Source organism: Trematosphaeria pertusa (genome assembly GCF_010094035.1).
Source record: "Trematosphaeria pertusa strain CBS 122368 unplaced genomic scaffold BU26scaffold_7, whole genome shotgun sequence".
Taxonomy (NCBI): domain Eukaryota; kingdom Fungi; phylum Ascomycota; class Dothideomycetes; order Pleosporales; family Trematosphaeriaceae; genus Trematosphaeria; species Trematosphaeria pertusa.
The window spans coordinates 1,021,834-1,038,515 of record NW_022987218.1 but is presented as its reverse complement, the minus strand read 5'-3'; the positions used below and the strand labels follow the sequence as shown (position 1 = coordinate 1,038,515).

Here is a 16,682-nt window from a genome sequence, read left to right as displayed (position 1 = left end):
ATCGTGATGCATGGCAATTGGGAGGTGAGGATTCGCGGTGGTGAAGCAAGCCTTTGCTCGTGGCGTTGCGATGAGCTTTGAGAATGCTTTGATTCCTGAGATTAGGTGAGGCTTTCGAAATCGACCGGAAAGATTGCTCTTGAGACTCCTGAATGCTTATTGCTCTCTGCCCTGCGCAGGTAGTCGATGAAGCGTAAGCTTCGGTGTAAAGGGATATTCAGGTACCGTTCCCAACCAGCCGTGAATCCCTGCGCCGTCTTCTGCGAGATGCTATCCAAGCAATGCAACGCTGACCTCACCTTGTCGAATAAAGCTACTGTTCGAGCGCCGGATGCCTGCGGAAAGAGTAGACGCCAGTTTCGAGGTGACCCGTACGAATGTGTCTCATGCTGTACCGTCGGTCAGCGCCGCGAAGGCGGTCCTGTGTGGCACAGATGGGTCGCGAGCCTTTGCCGCCCGCCATCACATCCTCATCGCATCTCGCACCAAATCTGCCTCTTCCTCTCGTGATGCGCCGCTGGATGCCACGCTGGTTCCTATTGCGACGGGAAGAATGTATGACGTGGAAACCAGCATCCGAAATCCTGTCCTTGCGTGCCGCTGTATACGTGTCTCGAGGGCCGTCGTCGCGTGACCACCCGCGTGCGATTGAAACATTACACAAGCTGAGATGCGAAACAAAGGAAGGAAAGGATTAGGGGAATGTTTCGTCGCTCCGGCCTCCTTGCTTTGCGCCCACGCTTCGCTCGTGGGAGCTGCGACAGTATGTCGCACCAACTTCAACCTCACCATATCCCCTCCAGTTCATTGCGCAATCGGCAGTCCTCCTCTAATGGTTCCCTCGTCGATAGCATGCCGCAGGTTGATTGCGGTGGGAGATTGGAGCGACGTTGAAATACAGTTTGATGAGGTTTGTGTTCTTTCCAGCCTTGGTTGGGCCCCTGGCAGGCCACGCGGTCGTGATTTCCCTGCCATCCACAAAGGTGCCCCGGGACCATGGGAGGGACCGAAATGAAGCGGAGATCATTCTGAGTTTGTTTGGACGTCGGTGGAACTTTCTGCGATACGATGAATGCTGAGATGATGATAGGAGTTTGCACAGCGTGTCGAGGAGTATTGCGCGGGCAACGGTGCGATCGGGCGGAAGGCTACGGAAAGGCGACGCGGACGCAATTACACAGTTCATAACGCTGGGTTGGAAATGCATCCTGTACACGCAGCCCTCCTGACACCGAGAGCAGAATCAAGACGTGGAAAGACAAGAGGTCACAGGTGATATGGCACAAGACTGATCACAGAACGTAAGGCACAAGAAAGTCTAGATCAAGTTCCCCATTGACAACTACCACCAGCTACACTCCCCCAAAGATTACAATTACTCTTGCCATGTACAAGTGGGATTCCATCCCGGGTTATAAGCCGAACCAATGCACTCCATCATGCAAAGTCATAGCCTACCGGAAGGCAAGCTCAGTTGAAGAGATGACGTTTACAAGAAAAGAGCAGCGAAGGCACCAACACCAGCAACGAAGCCAGCGGCGTTGAGGGAAGAGGCAGCGCCAGTGAACTCCGGAGGAGCAGTGGGCTTGACGTATCCACTGTGCGATGTCAGCATGAAATTCTTGTGAGTGCGGCATGAAACTTACCCAGTGGAGGAAGCAGTGCCAGCAGGCGGCGGGGGAACGGGGTAGCCAGTGCCGGAGGGAATGGGGTAGGGAGCCGAGGAAGCCGGGCCGGACGGGTAGGGAGCAGGCGGGTAGCCAGTGCCGGATGGGTAGGGCATGGTCACCGTGATGGTGGTGGAGGTAGTGCAAGGAGTCTCTTCCGGAGGAGTGGGAACATAGGGAGAGGGAGTCTCCGTGGGGTAGACCGGGATGGAAGACTCGGGGCAAGGAGTGCTAGACTCAGCAACGGGGTAGGAGCTAGACTCAGCCGGGGTGTACGCCGGGGGAGTGTAAGCTGGGGTAGAGCTCTCCTCCGGAGTGTAGGCGGGAGGGCTAGGGGTATAAGCCGGAGGAGTGTAGGCAGGAGTCGAGCTCGGGGCCGGCGTATAGGCGGGAGGGGTGTACGCCGGGGTAGACGAAGACTCCGGAGCGTAGCCGTATGGCGCGTAGCCGGGGGCCGCAGCGGCGGCGGAGACGATAGCAGCAGCAATGAAGGCGCGCATTTTGACTGATTAGGGTATAGAACTTGAAATGGAAAAGTTCGAAGAGTGTTGGAGGGCGGTGGGTATTATTAATGATAGTATTAGTTAGGTGCAACGAATGGACGACCGGGTGGTCAAAGGACTTGAGCTCGTAGATTGGCTTGAGTGAAGTGAGGAAAGAAGGACAGCGAGAAGTGAGGGAGTACTTATGTGCAGTCAGGAGATTGCGGGCACGGTAGCGCGGTCCGGAAACAGTTGGCCACTGAAAGGAGAGCATGCAGCGGGCGGCAGGGGCAAACGGATTTCGGTGCATGCGAGTGGTCTTCGCACTGCGTCCGCTAACGCAGGAACCCAGCGATCCTGCCGGAGAACGGCCATTCACAGCAGCCGCCCCCCTGGTGCTAGTCCTAGAGCGGCAGGTTTGTCTTAAAAAGTAGTTTGTGGCGGTCGTATTTTTGAGATGAACGGACAGGCGCAGGGCCTCTCGCATTGCTGAGTCGAGACCCCATTATTGCTGTGTGCTCTGCGGGCTGACAGCTTCAGCCGGGCGGTTATTGCAGTGTAATTTGCGACCATAACGCGCCGGCCGATGACTGCTGAATTTGGTGCCATTGTCGCTGAGTCGGACCTCGAGCAGCACGGGGGCGGTGGAAGAGCGCACAGTGGAGTCGTGGGGCTAGCGGCTAGACTCCAGCGAAGCCGTCAGGGGTAGGCCTTATCGGAGAGCCGGGCGCAACACCATTGCTCGCTTCCTCGACCGGCGGACAACACACAGCAAGTGACAGGGGAGGTGTGCGGGTTGCCCTGACGATCTCGTCCCCGAAATGGCATCGGATCCTGCTGTGTCAGCGTTGCAGATTCTCCATCGCCGCCAGCACCGATGTCCATCTCTTTGGCCAGCTCCCGAGGTCAGCATCAGCGAGCGCTCTGCAGCCCCGAAACAAAAGTCCGAGATGTTTATACGGAGATTTCCCGTCGGAATGCCAGTAGCCTGCACACGCGATAACGCTGTCCGTCTCGTGCGATGCCGGCCAGGCCACGCCCAAATTTTGTATTCCTTCGTCTGCGCGGTGGTTCGCGCGGTCGCAGAGCGAGACGCTGAGCCCGTTCGCGAGGCGTGCCGCTCCAAGAATCGATAAAAAAGCAGTCCAGCATCAAGCGCACGTTCATGACTTGTGGAAATTAAGCATGGGCGGCTCTCCATTCGGTTAACGTGGCCCTCGCGCACTTTCCTCTCTTGGCTCGCCTCTCTCGCACCCCAAAACCCAACATGTCGAGCGTCATTTCGGCTGTCGAACCCTTGAGCGCGCTCGCTCAACGCCTTTCATGCAGTTCCCCTGTTGCACTCAAGGCGGGGTGAACCTTTTGCCCAAGTTTGGTGCCTTTTCCTCATCAGCTGCCGTCTTGTTGGACCGTGGTGGTCGCGCCAGTTTCAGCCACTCAGAAGGCGCAACGGCTCTGCGGCTCCTGAGTCGAACACTGTTGACCGCCTCAAGTTGTGCAATTCACTTGCCGTTCGTGCCTTTCGTCCAGCCTCGCCCGGAGAGTGCGAAGGATCGAGAACGCTTTCGCCCGGTGCATCTCTCCCGAACGGTGAATTGTTCCCCTGCCAAGCAGTGCTGATCTGAGGTTCTATAGCGCTTAGACGATATCAGCCTGTTAATAGATCCTTTACGAAAGCTTGTTGCCGAAGCGAAATTTCGACTCGTGAACGCTTGGACGCCGAGAGTGCGACTTTGGATGCCGAAACGGCAGAGCATCTTCGTTGGGTTCGCGGTTATAATTCGGGGTGGGCCATTGATATGCAATTGATACCGTCCAGAAAGGAGCTCGTACGATCACCAGCCTCCCCTTCAACGCTTTCCGGGACCACCAGAGTCCCTCGACGAACAGTCCTGCTTCACCGGTCTCGATCCTTCCTCCCTTCAACGTTTTCGCAAGACTTCAGCATGCCCTTCACGTCTCCCGACTAGAGCACCATCCCCGAACCTATGTCCTTCCGCTATCCAAGGCCATGTCCGTGTGTTTCCGCCTCGTCCACTCCCACATCATTATCACACATCCGAGAGAACAGCCAGATATAGCACCTACAACCTCCATGGAGGAGTCGGCAGTCCTACGAATGGTTGAGCTTGGATGGCTTCTATTCGCGATCCGTCCTCTAGACATTCCGTCGACGTGGAAGGAAGGTCTATTTGATCCGATTCGATCTCCATGAGCCTACTGGGCACCATTTTCAACTCGTGCGCCATAGTCCTACCCTCAAGCCAAAGCATTGCATAGCAGCCTCACAGGCTCCGTTTTGGATATCTAAGTTTAAGGGCTCCCACACATGAACGTCAAGTCGGGCTGGATTTCGTAGTAGCGCTGGCGTATCATCATATCAGAGTTTTAGTGGTAGACTCAAGCATCGAGGACGGTCCCAAAGCATCATCCGACTGAACTGGAACCACTCTCCCATGGCTGTCGCCGGACACTATTAGGACTCGAGGCTGTGGCATGCAGTTGAACGCCCCCCCTCCCCCTGCTTGCCCTCCGTAACTTTGGAATGCCACTTATGCCCTCCCGGAGGAGGCCGCTCTCTGTTAAATGGCTCTGTGTCTTGGATTCTTTGGTTTTTCCAGACGCCTACTCTCTGGTTCCTATTCCATGCCTAGTTATGTTGCTCAAGACCTACCTAGTAGGACGCGTCCCAACCTGCTATTTGCCTAGTAGTCCGGTCTATTTTGTCCCCACACTGCCGCGCCAGCAAGTTTGAAACGCGACCTTTCGCGCACCCCAAGAAGTTCATTACGAAAAGTGTTTCCTCCACTTTGTCGGGGGGTTTTTTTTTATTTTTTTTTTTAAATCTCGCTTTTTGTCTGTTGATCCTGTTCATTCATTCAAGATTCTCAGTCCAGTTTCGTTTGCCGGATTATGGAGTGCATCAAGGACATTTCGCTCCCTTTAGGCCATGTCGAGCACCGCATGATAGCGCATGGCTACTAGTAACTCCCGACCATGCCCTTCACGAGCCCAGCCTGAAAACAGCGCAATGCCAACACCGATAAGAGCCCACGACACATGCAGTAGTAGCGGCAGCAGCAAACTCCCTTGCCACGTCAAGGCGCGAAGGATGTGGAGTCCAGCAAGGCCAACATGGCGTCGATGAAAAGAGAACGGCTGGAGGGGAGTGGAAGTGCGAAGATGCCTAAGGTCTCAAAAGTCCAGCCGACCTGTGCGAGGAAGAGAACCGGTGTTGTACGGTCACTTTCGAGGGCACGGGATCATGGCCGTTCAATCAACCCCGACCAATGTCACCACGGATGCCGCCGCAGGAAGCCTGAAATTTCCGTCCTGGAGAGAGTGTATCCGGAAAGCGTATATGTACGATTAATACTCTCACAGTAGACACGAGCCTAGCCATTCACCCGGCTTCCAGCCTATCCATCCCCGGTCGAGATCCGCTTCTGGCGCAAGAACACAATACTCCTGGTCTCAGAGGACCAGGAAAACGCTGCTCCACAGCCATGCACAGCGGTGGTTCAATTCGCGCAGTTGCCGGTCCTACAGAACGCCGCCCATCAGCACCTCTCAGAAGACTCGGCGACATTTGATCAGCGCTCGAGGGATCCCAGGATCCCCTTTACAGCGAGTATATGTCCTGACTGAAGCTGTCTGGTCCCACAGGAAGACGTGTGCACAGGTCTTCCGCACAATGCAGTCTCGAGCCATTCGAAGAATCAGCGCCCCTGACGCGTTGAGTCCTTTATGCATGTTATGCTAGACGTCTTCCCATACCACTTATCACCTTCATACCCTCAGTCCTTCCTCTCACATATTCCGCTATCCCCATCACTTCAACATAAAATCTGTGTTCGTCGTGACCACGTTAGTCACTCATCTTGATCTCTCTTCCTCTCTTCTACAACGTCCCATCCATCCCCCTATTGTCACTTGTAACAATCTTTTCCGTCGCTCCCCGTTAGAATTCTCGTCTTTCTCGCGAAGTCGCCGTGGCGGGTCGTTCATGGTGTAGACTGGGACGGTCCTGTCTTTGTCTGTCGGCTTGGTTGGGAAGGCGATGCATCCTCGCAAGTGACCGGACCTACTCCAAGAGCGATTACGAGTCTCCGGTTAGTGCTAGATGTCGTTTGTTTGCAGTATCGTGTGCAATGCGTAGTGTATGGATTAGGTAATGTTAGAGACCTCGGGCTCATGGACAATTCATCAAGATAGAGGACACGGCCCTTTCGTCTACTTGTCGGCCTTTCGATCATCGTCGTTCTAGGAACTCCCACTTAGAGCCGCTTGAATGATGCATCGGGACACAGAAGGAGAGAAAAAGCGATTCAAGTTCCGCCGCCTAGTAGAAGTTTAAGTACTGAAGTAGCCACTTCTATATCGATACGCACACGATAGAGCCCCGCGCGCCCTCCCAACAAACACGGACCCACGGAGATCTCGACCCATCCGGAACAAGTAGCTGCACAGCGAGATTCCGCCGTTCGAACGCCGTGCATCTCAATCCACTTTGACCTTCCCTTCCCGCCTGTACTCCCTCTAAGCGCCACCTCACAGCCCTCTCGAGTCCCTCGCTAGTGGTAAACTTCGGCCTGTACCCTAATCTCTGCTTGATCTTATCCATTGGAGTTGTCCGCTCTATCGTCGTAATTTGCACCGCAAACGCCAGCATGACAGACTGCTTCCTCCCAAGCGTAAAGGACGGGTACGCCGATGATTCTTCATCCACCAGACAGCCCACGAAGTCCGCAATCCTACGACGACGCTTTCACTCTGAGCACAGTCGCACACCTTTAAAGGTTACCCATATTGCAGTGCCACCAGGGCATGCCGATTCAGCCTTCTGCCGGATAAGTCATTCTAGGTAGATGGAAGTGAAAGACTAGCCGAGCGCTACGGCATTCTAGAAGATGAATCGCGGTGCGAACACATCGTGTTGTGTGTGGGAATGGAATTACCAATGCTTAAGCCCGGTAAGCACTTATGTTGGCACAGCTTGATTAGGAAAGAGGTACCTGAGGTAACCACGCCGCACGACCTCGTCTCACCAGAAAACATCGCTCTTTTACTTCTCGCCCTCCCGCGACCAATACCCACTACAACTCTTCTCGGCCCTTGTCATCTCCTCTCACCTCCAACGCGTCCCCCAAATGGCTACCTCGTCAGAATTCACCATCACCGGCTCGATCCAAGAGCATCCGCGAATCTGGGCTGTCGCGTCAATCGCCTGGGTTCTGAGCTGCCTTCTCGTTTGGAAACTTGAGCTCATGGCTTCTGAGAAGGGCGCTCAGTACGTCAGAGGTGACGTGCAGAAAAAGAAGGATTGATGATTTCCACGACTGGTACGCAGACCTTGGGACCAGACAGTCCGCCAGGGTATCCGACTGACTTCGTGTGAAGCTGCGCCCTTCAATGCGGGAAATGTTTGCAAAGTACGTTTATATTCTGTCGTTCAAGCCGGATAGCCTGCGGCTAACATAGACGGCCAGAGCTACGGAATACGACGAGCCAAGAATGGATCCGGTTACGTTTGGAGCTATGCGTCCTTCATCACCTAATTCGACCTCTGTTTTGCCTCATGTAGCCTCTAACTCGGCATACCTTCCCGTCCGGCCTTCCAATCGAATCTCTTCCCCCAACCATATCCCCGTTTTGGCGCGACAAAATCTGCAGCGTCCTCCAGCCACGCCATGAAACCGGAACCTACATAGGACACAGCAGCTATAGGACAACCGGAGAAGAAGAGCAGGATGTGAAAAGAAAAGGGAAAGGGTTTCCTAGGCGGCATTGGAGAAGGTTATGGATCATGCGTATGAGCTTCAAAAGCTGGAAGCGCAAGACCTACACAGCTAGGACGGAGGAATAAAAGCACTGCTCTCTAAATTCTGGAGGTACCTTCCCGGAGACTCAAACATCTCGTTTTCTGAACATAGTGGACTCCTCTTTCATTCTTTCTTTCACGACGGGCTAACGTTCATCAAACGAATGGAGGATTCTTTTCATTCAACAAACGCCATAACACAGCCCAGACTAGGCCTCGTACTCTAGCGATGTCTCGAGTTCTATCACACTCCCTCTCTTACCTTGCCAACCCAAGTCCCAACTTCGAAGTCAATATGCCGACCCCGGAACCTGAAAGGATCCACAAAGATCTTCATGCCCACCTCACGGGACGTCACATTGAACACTCGAAAGATGACGTACACCTGCCTCACCATACCAAAGTCTGGCACAGCGATGTCCTGCATCTGCGAGTGTGTCAGCACCCTCCCGTACGTCGATGGAAGCAGTATATCCGAAAAGAAAGAAAGAAAAGGTACCTACTCTCTGGAACTGACTCCCGCTCATGAAGAACCTCGTATGGCACGCACTCGTCGTGGTCTTCACCTCTAGGAAATACTCAATCGGCTGGACTGCGAAGTCCCAGTCTTCACTAATCCTGTCAGGAAAGCCGCCAAAGCAGTGCTCTCTGAGATGCTGGGTCAAGCCGCCATCCCTGTCCGTGTAGACTATATCCGCCGTCTCGCGGCCGAGCCAGTCAGCCATATCCGCATAGCGAGAATGGCCTCGCAATTCGCCTCTGATCGTGCTGCGCCAGTTGTCGCGACTAAAGCTGGACAGGTTGAGGCGGGAGAGGATCTCGAAGACCTGCAGAACGGCGGTTAGAGAGCGCGGCTGCAATGTTCAATGGCGAAGACTTACGTAGGCTTCCCCAGCAGCGCCAATTCTCCTATCATGCGCCATCTCGTTCCTATCGCGGTTCCCGAATGTACGCTCGTGGTCAAAGTCATCATCGGGCGGCGCATTGAAAGGTGGTATGTTGCGTGCGGGTGCGGCGTTTGAATTCGCTCGACCCTGCGCGTAGCTTACTCGCTGCGCACTCCACACAACTTGCTCGACGAGCCTTTCGTACTGAGGCGGCATAGCCACTGGAGGAGTTCTGACATCATCAGCAAATGGAATGCGGCTCGCACGCCCACTCTGCTCTGCAGTGGATTCTGGCGTGAAAACATTCCTGCTCGGCGTCAAAGGCGCTGAGGATGCTTCCGAGCTCTCGCTACCGATATCAGAAGGACGCCTGGCAGGGGCAGGCGTGCTTAGACTTCTATCTTCTAGCGGGGCAGGGAGCTCTATCACCGGCCGCTCGATCCAGTCAACATCCGGAATATCCATTAGCGACTTTGTGTCCTCCAGGTCCCGGGTATTGGTCTCGAGGATGATCGATATATCATGGGTCGCCTCACCTAGAACACCGAGGAAGCCCGCGAGGAGACCGGGTAGCTGTAATTTGTAGCATCTCTTGCATTGGCGCTGATCAGCGGGCACGTAGATCTTCAGCTGTCCTTCCTGTAGCTCGTGGTGGATCGCTAGTCGATCACTCTGTACTCTGACTTGCATCGTGCCGAGATTGAGGACTAAGTCTGTTGTCATGTTGTTGGTAGTGTAGATCTGGACAAGCGAGAGTTGTTCGAAGAGCTCCCGTTCTCCCCGTAGGGCTTTGACGCTCTTGTACTTGGTCGCACAGCTGGTTATGTCAGTGCGACGGGTGGATTGGGAAGGGTAATCGAGAGATAGTGTAGATGCGCAAGCGCACTTACCAATAGAGAGTGTATGCTTTGCTGCGGAGCTGTTCTCCTAGGACCTCGCTCTCGATCGCGTCTTCCCCCACGGTAGAGAGCTCTGTTACAGCTGAAGAGAGATAGCGGTGCGTCAACCCCAAGCACTGGAATAGCTTATCGAGAGTTTGCGCCTCATCCAGTGCGAAAGCGAGAAGCACCGAGTGTTGTGCGAAAGCATCACCGTAGCGTTTGTGATCAAGGATGACAAAATCATCGTCAATGCCGACGAGGACTGAGTTGCCATCCGCGGCCTTCTTGGGCAAGAATTTGACCTCCTTAAGTCTGTCGAGAGCCGTGGAGGAGGTCACATCATCTCCTCCTTTCGCAATCATCCTGCCCACTTCGACGAGGCGTTGACGGATGTCATCGATCTGTGGAGCGTCCTCTTGTGCCATTCTTCTAATATCGTTGATGAGCATCGCCGGATTTGCATTCTTGACTTTGAGGCGATGCACGAAGAATCGCTCTAGGTTTGGATAGATTGTCGAAAGGTCCTGATAGTCGGCCAGCGAGAACGGGCTTCTCCATAAGCATGATTGCAGTGTGTACCAGCGCCCGCCAGTTCCCACCACCAAATTTTCCCGGTTGAAAGCTCCCCTAAGGACCATTATTAGAAAGGATCAGGGAGGTTACGGCAATGCTCACCTGATGGACTGCCACTCGAATTCCGCTTGTAAGGTCTCATCCAGGAATCGGTACAGTTTCTCGGCGTCAGAAGGCGACCAGCGGCTCGCAGTCAAGTTGTGCCTTCTATGTTTGAGCTCATCTAGTATATCTCCATGATTTGAATCACGTATCCCCAAGAACACGCGGAACAGGGTGGCAAGATACCCTTCTTCGCCGTATTGATTCTCCAAAGGCACTTTGACGCTGAGGAAATCGGGCCCCTTCCATACACATTTCGAGGGGGTAGTCCACTTCAGCGTGTTGGAACCATCGAAATAGGCGATTGAATGGCGAGATCCAAAGAAACTCCTGCATTCCGTGAGTAAAGTCCCTGGGGAGCTTAACGGTCTTCGTACCTGAGTTCCTCTTGATCTTGAACTGTGGTAAGTCGCACTACGCATCCGTACACATACTTTACACGGTCCATGGTGGTATTGCTTCGTTCCATCAGATGGCCTAGGATTAGCTTGTAGAAGTTGATATCCATTCGGAAACGGACCCCGAGCTCCTCTAGAAATCGCCATTCTTGGTGATTCGAATTCTCTGTGGGCGAGGGTAGCCGAAGCAAGGGAAAACCGTCTTGAACTTCCAACCTCTGCAGTTCCGATCTGATCTCGGCAGTAGGAATGTACGTCGATTGGAGCGGAAAGGATTCTGCGGGTTCGCAAGGAACATCGCATTCTCCGAGTTGAACTCTGACACGATGAGCGTCTATTCGGTACTGTTCCCAGTGCTCTTTCAATGCACCCACAAACTTTCTCGGGTTGTGTTCGAGAACAGCAGATAAGACTTTCGATACCTCCAAGCCAAACAAGCCCGCCCGTTGCACCAGGGGAGGATGATAGAGAGCCCCCGTTGCTAGTCCAAGCCATTCTTTCCAAGTGCGATCCTGTTGACGAACCTGGGATGGCTCTAGCTCGGCTAAGTCTTGTTTGACGAATGTAGCAATGTCGTTCTCGCTGCTTCTAAACCTTTCAGGAAGGAGCTGCTGCGTATCGTATTCGCGATTGGAGAGAAAGTACATGAGCGCGGATGTTGGCTCCAGGTATCCTCTTTCAGTTGGAATCTTGATCCATTCTCTGAGAGACGCGGGTTGCGGATGGAAATGGAATAGGTACCGGAAGTGTGGTTTGTACTCGATAGAAATGTTTGGCGATCTGTGAGTTGCTTCAATCCTTAAGAAGACGATCTCTTTTGCGCACTCTTTGACCCCCAGTTTTCGAAACAAGTCTTTGCGCTTGGGATAGGCCGCTGCAGCACTTTCCACTAAATGCAAGCTAATATCCCGGGGGATAGGGACACCGTTGGTACTGGGGAAGTATATCTCATTGAGACCTCCGGAGCTGATCCCTGGGGCGCCAGTCCATGCACGTCCACCGGCGAGTGGAATAATCGCCAGCCTCTTCATGCGCTGCTGTACTGAACGGTGGTTTTGGCTTGAGAAAGACAGCAGTAGTAAGGCAGCACAGGACTCATGCCAACTATCGCTTGGCACTCGTGTCCGCAAATCCGAAGTAGGCCTCAAGAGATCCGCTTCCAATCGTCTCAACATGTCATCAAAATTGATCTTGGTTGCGCCGAGGTCGTCCAGAATTGTCTCGTGAGCGGTATCGTACTCTGGGGCCAGGTATTTTTCCTCGGGAAGATCCTTGAAGATGGGTTGTCCTTGATGCAAAGCTAGTGGTGTCATTCTCCGTAACGAGCTAGGACTTTTGAAGCGCCTGCCCTCCCAGGTTTGCAGTATTGGCATGTCCTGCAACATTCTCTTAATCGAGGGGTAGAGCGGTCTCCAGAGATGCTCCATAGGCCTCGTAGGAAGATAGGCGAGCCACGAATACCGTAAAGGGTGATCAGCGGCTGCGAAACATGCTACAGCGGTTGTAAAGGCATGCGCGACACCGTCTCTAATAGCATCGTTCCAAGCGCAGTCTACAACGCTCTCGCGGCTTGCAGAGGTGATGAAGTCCGATTGAATGAGAAACTGTTAAACGTGATCAGGCGTTTTCATTTGACGATGGATCCGGGGCTTACCTGTACTTGAGGCAATCTCTGCAGTGGGAGATAGGCGAAAACATGTTGGCCGAGCTCAGATAGCTTCGGTTGCTTGTCGGCCTCGTTCACCGGGAAGGCCAACTCAACTTTTGCCCAGGTTCGACCTCTGCGTCGGTCATCTTGCGGCATGCGCCAGACAGTATGAGAGAAGACGTGGTAGACACTTTCTTCCGTCACGGCTGTTGCTATGCCTCCCGTGGGACGCCTCGTCGTCCGGGTCAGTACTACTTTGCGTCCGGATGATCTGACTCGTTTACGAATTTCTCTAGTCTCCGATGATGAGGAATTTGGCCGTGTAATGTTGATCCTTATCATCTTCAGCTTTTGGAGGAAAAAGAGAGTGGTATCAGGAACATCAGCGACAGCGTCAAGGAATCGCTGATATTCTGTTCTTGCGGCTTCCGAAAGTTTGAGGGTTATCCGTGTCCCAACCTGAGACTCTGCGCCGAATTGACCATCCAGTGGCGTGACCATGCCCAACCCATCGTCGCCTCGGCGATGCTTGAAGTAGAACGACCATACACCCGACTGAATCTGAACCTCGTCGGCTACGGAGAAGACAGACTTGAAACCGAAACCTTTCTCGCCGATGTGGTCGTCGACCGCAGAAGCCGTTTTGGAGCTCTTTCCCGTCGCGCATATGGCCTCGACATTAGCTCTCGTGAACCCGTCCTCGTTTGTTTCGACGACGAAAGTATCAGGCGTGATCGTGAAACCCAGGTAAGGTGGCTCGTTGTTCGCGTGAGCTTTGTGATAGAGGGCATCGTCGGCATTTTGAACAAGCTCATACAGCAATCGGTACTTCGAAGAGTACAATTGTTCTGAGATGCTGAATAGCGTTAGCGCATGCGGGCACATGAGGGTGTTATTGCTACCTTCTGGTATATGCTGCTTCTGTCTCCTTCTTCAGCTCGACAATTCGCAAGACATTCTGGCGACTCCGATCCGATATCGAGTTCAATTCATGTAGTGTCTCTTCGTCAAGATGACCCTTCTCAGCTCTAATGCTCTCGATGACTGCCTGCGCCTCCAAAGTAGTGGATGGCTCGCGATCTCCAAGCCTCTCGAGCACATCTCTATGCCTGGAAATGAGAGACAAATTTTCGCCGTCCATAGCAGCCACAACGGGGTTAACGTCAGGTCGACTGAGCTATTGAAGAAGAAACAGCGTGTGAAGGGTCCTGGGATTGTGGAGGTTATGAGGGCTCACTTCGCAATAGATATGAGCTCGGGTGCTATTGGTGCACGCATGGTTGGCCCCTAGGTAGGCGCCCATGTTGCTGTGCCGCATGCAGGGGATGCGGTCCGAAACGCTTCCCGAACCGCGCTCTGAAGGTAAGAAACGCCCTATTGAATATTGCGCGCGGCTACTTTAGGGGGTTCAAAGTGGTGATTGGAGCTTTTCAGCGTGTCGCAAGTCGTGTGACACAAATCTACCCTCTTTCATTCTCGCAATGAAATCTAGGTATCTACTATAATTCAAGCGAACTTTTCCTATGCACGAAGAGCGCCTATAACCGTATGGACCGACTGGCTACAAGAAGACTTCGAGGTTGAACTCCAGTGTACTAACGGGATATCTGGATAAGCGCGTTAGTAACAGTGTTGCGGATCCTGGGACCAGATGCGACCTACGGTATTTCGAATTTCTGCAACACCGACGGATGCAGGATGCCGAAAACGCCGACAGTCTCATTCTTGCCATCAATGTTCAGCTTAATAGCAGCTACGTGTCCCTCGAGGAAGGTTGGATCTGTCCATATTAGCCAAGTCCTCCAGTGTTCGAACCACGACTTACCATCAACCTCCTCGATCCAGTACCCAGAGAACTTTGGATTTTGCAGACCTTCCTCTCGCGTAATGAAGGCCGATTTGAGCATCAGCATCAGCCTGTCCAGCAAGCCGTGCACTTGCTCGAATCCGCTTGTCTTCCCCATGATGGCTGCTGCAAAGTGCCGCTCGTTTCGGCTCTTCCTTTCCAACGACAGATCTATGAAGCCAACATCGCTGACTTCGAAGATTTTGATTGGCATTGCATGGTGCTTGTTGGAGTTTATAGTCTTGAGTAGCCCGGGTAGTAAGGACGTTCGCACGATTTGGTATTCGACTGTCTTCGGGTTGGCGAGCTTGACGGCCGTCTTTCCGTCGTCTTTCCGATTTAGCCACTCAAAGTTCTCTTCGTGTGAGCACAAGATGAGAGGCATAACTTCGTTCCATCCAGCAGCTGCCGATTCTAACCGCACAATATCGCTGAGCTTGTTGATTGGGAGTGGGGCTGCAATTGTGGCTGACTTGTTCGGGTTCTGGCGCGGAAGGTTGTTGAAACCGTATGCAATAGCATAGTCTTCCATTATATCGGCCTGATGTAGAACGTCCGCCCGGGTAATTGGCACAGATACATCCAAGAGGTTGCTGTCTGAGCGGGAGTCAGTTATGGTGTAGCCCATGCGCGATAGCAACTTGGATATCTCAGCCGGTGATAGGTCCAAACCGGTGACCTGATTCAGATAATCAACCTCGACCTGTGTTTCTCGCGGGGTAAGATCCGGAGCTTCCCGTGACTCGTTGTTGTGCGGTGAGATGATCTTAATCGGCTCTATCGACTCTGCGTATCCTGCGAACATGGCGACCAGCGTGTGGTTGACAAGCTCGACCTTCGTCTTGTCCAGTGCCGTGATCTCAATGAGGACGTTCTTTGTATCGAGTGTGATCTTGCTGTGGTCACCGTTGATGATCGGGGGCAGCGACAAGACAGTGCGGTTCAAATCATATATCACGGGATAGACGGGCGAGTCTCGAATGATGTGTAGGTATCGGCCGAGGTGTTTGTCTTTCTACTCTGAATCAGTCGGGTTCTCGACGGCAGGAAAAGGGACCTAGCTACCTCATAGAACTCCATGAGCTGCTTCCCGTTCATTTTCTTGGTCTGGTTCAGAGGAATGAACTCAATCTGCTCCGGGGGAAGAGCCTCGTATGTGAAGGGACCCTGGATCGCTGCATTCTGTCAGCCACAGCCTACGCGTTCCCTTACACGTGAACCCACTGTCAAGATCATGAGTTCCGATTGAGACTAATGTCCGCTGGCGAGCCAAATTCTGGTGTAGCTTGTCTTGCAGCGCAATGAAGGAATCGTATCTCTCTTGAGTGAACTTAATGTTCCGTAGCACAACGCCGGAGCAGAGCGGCCGAATCTTCATGGTCTGTGGAAGGTGAGCACGTTAGCTGCCATCAATTCACTCTCCATATCCTGAGAGCGTACCTCCTCCTTGATCGTAAGCGTCTCTAGCTCCCCGGACGCTGGTGGGCTAAGTTTCCATTCCGGCAGCTTTTGCTTCTCCAAGAAGACCCTGAGATTCAACGCAATGCCCTCGAAGCACAGCATGTCATATCGATTCGCGGGTATCTCAACTTTCAATTGCGGCGGTTGCGCCTGGTCCTCCGGTTTCGTGCTATGACTCGTGTCCTCTTCCAGCTCGATGCCGAAGTCAAAGCATAGCTCGTCGAATTCTTCCGTTGTATACTCTTTTCCTAGCTCTTTGAAGAGAGCCGCCTTGTCTACCGTTATCGTAGGCATGCTGGGCCGAGAATGCTAGCGAACGGGGGGATTGACGGCTGTGGTGGGCAACGTGGTGGGGTAAACCAGTTCGATGGAGACGGTACGGGTTCGGTTGGCTGCGAGATAAAAGCCTTCGTCTTTGGTATGTAACCGCCTAGAAGAGCCCAATTGATTCGGGGGAGTTGTGTAAGTGTGGCATGAAGCGCTGGCTGGGAGGACAAATTGTTGTCGATGACTCCAACCTCGAGTGATTCGGATAATCTCCGGGCCGATATTATGACTGTACGCGTCCCTAACTGTGCATTCGCAGTGAAAAGACTCCGATCAAATGCATGTAGCACTCTGTATTGGCAGAGCCACTTGAGTCGTATCCCTTTAATTCAAGGCGCACGGTTTTCCGTTGCGCGATTATGCTACGTCTGTGCCCAGAATAAAGAGTCAAACGCCTGCCAATGCCATGTAATGGTGGGCTCAAGTGTACAGCACAACCACCAGATATTTGTCTTCATCCCGCATACCCTGTTCACATTTCCAAGCTCGTAAGCTAACATTGACCTGTGTCCCTCATACTGAAGGGCCTAATGCATGCCTATGACAGTGCTTTCCTCCGTGGTGCCCGCCAAACGAAGCCGAGATGATG

General features: G+C 53.2%; 4 protein-coding genes across 4 annotated transcripts; 1 reads left to right on the top strand and 3 right to left on the bottom strand.

The window, feature by feature from the left end:
• Positions 1-1,700: 1,700 nt before the first annotated feature.
• Positions 1,701-2,768, bottom strand: BU26DRAFT_310600 (uncharacterized protein). The gene has a single exon (XM_033821907.1). It carries the CDS (start codon positions 2,634-2,636, stop codon positions 1,998-2,000), a length of 639 nt encoding a protein of 212 aa, XP_033684024.1. The 5' UTR covers positions 2,637-2,768; the 3' UTR covers positions 1,701-1,997.
• Positions 2,769-5,284: 2,516 nt separating this feature from the next.
• On the top strand, positions 5,285-5,797 carry BU26DRAFT_550873 (uncharacterized protein; the record flags this gene model as incomplete). Its single annotated transcript, XM_033832072.1, has 2 exons — positions 5,285-5,512; positions 5,549-5,797. 2 exons carry the CDS (start codon positions 5,285-5,287, stop codon positions 5,795-5,797), a joined length of 477 nt encoding a protein of 158 aa, XP_033684023.1.
• A 2,327-nt stretch (positions 5,798-8,124) lies between these two features.
• Positions 8,125-13,670, bottom strand: BU26DRAFT_484194 (uncharacterized protein). The gene is made up of 8 exons (XM_033825845.1): positions 13,362-13,670; positions 12,466-13,315; positions 10,791-12,415; positions 10,414-10,743; positions 9,748-10,365; positions 8,852-9,674; positions 8,474-8,797; positions 8,125-8,397 (listed from the first exon to the last, which is right to left on the bottom strand). The coding sequence occupies exons 1-8, from the start codon at positions 13,598-13,600 to the stop codon at positions 8,215-8,217; spliced, it is 4,992 nt and encodes a 1,663-aa protein (XP_033684022.1). The 5' UTR covers positions 13,601-13,670; the 3' UTR covers positions 8,125-8,214.
• A 195-nt stretch (positions 13,671-13,865) lies between these two features.
• BU26DRAFT_519183 (phenylalanyl-tRNA synthetase) lies at positions 13,866-16,245 on the bottom strand. Its single transcript, XM_033828992.1, has 6 exons — positions 15,746-16,245; positions 15,530-15,686; positions 15,371-15,480; positions 14,285-15,320; positions 14,122-14,239; positions 13,866-14,066 (listed from the first exon to the last, which is right to left on the bottom strand). The coding sequence occupies exons 1-6, from the start codon at positions 16,058-16,060 to the stop codon at positions 14,021-14,023; spliced, it is 1,782 nt and encodes a 593-aa protein (XP_033684021.1). The 5' UTR covers positions 16,061-16,245; the 3' UTR covers positions 13,866-14,020.
• Between the last annotated feature and the right edge of the window lie 437 nt (positions 16,246-16,682).

Coding starts and splice junctions, on each gene's coding strand:
- BU26DRAFT_310600 (XM_033821907.1), bottom strand. CDS start 2,636: ATGCGAGAGGCCCTGCGCCTGTCCGTTCATCTCAAAAATACGACCGCC.
- BU26DRAFT_519183 (XM_033828992.1), bottom strand. CDS start 16,060: ATGCCTACGATAACGGTAGACAAGGCGGCTCTCTTCAAAGAGCTAGGA. Junction 15,687..15,745: donor CGCTTACGATCAAGGAGGAG/GTACGCTCTCAG, acceptor CACCTTCCACAG/ACCATGAAGATTCGGCCGCT. Junction 15,321..15,370: donor AGCTCATGGAGTTCTATGAG/GTAGCTAGGTCC, acceptor GATTCAGAGTAG/AAAGACAAACACCTCGGCCG.
- BU26DRAFT_484194 (XM_033825845.1), bottom strand. CDS start 13,600: ATGGACGGCGAAAATTTGTCTCTCATTTCCAGGCATAGAGATGTGCTC. Junction 10,744..10,790: donor CAAGATCAAGAGGAACTCAG/GTACGAAGACCG, acceptor CACGGAATGCAG/GAGTTTCTTTGGATCTCGCC. Junction 9,675..9,747: donor AAAGCATACACTCTCTATTG/GTAAGTGCGCTT, acceptor TGACATAACCAG/CTGTGCGACCAAGTACAAGA.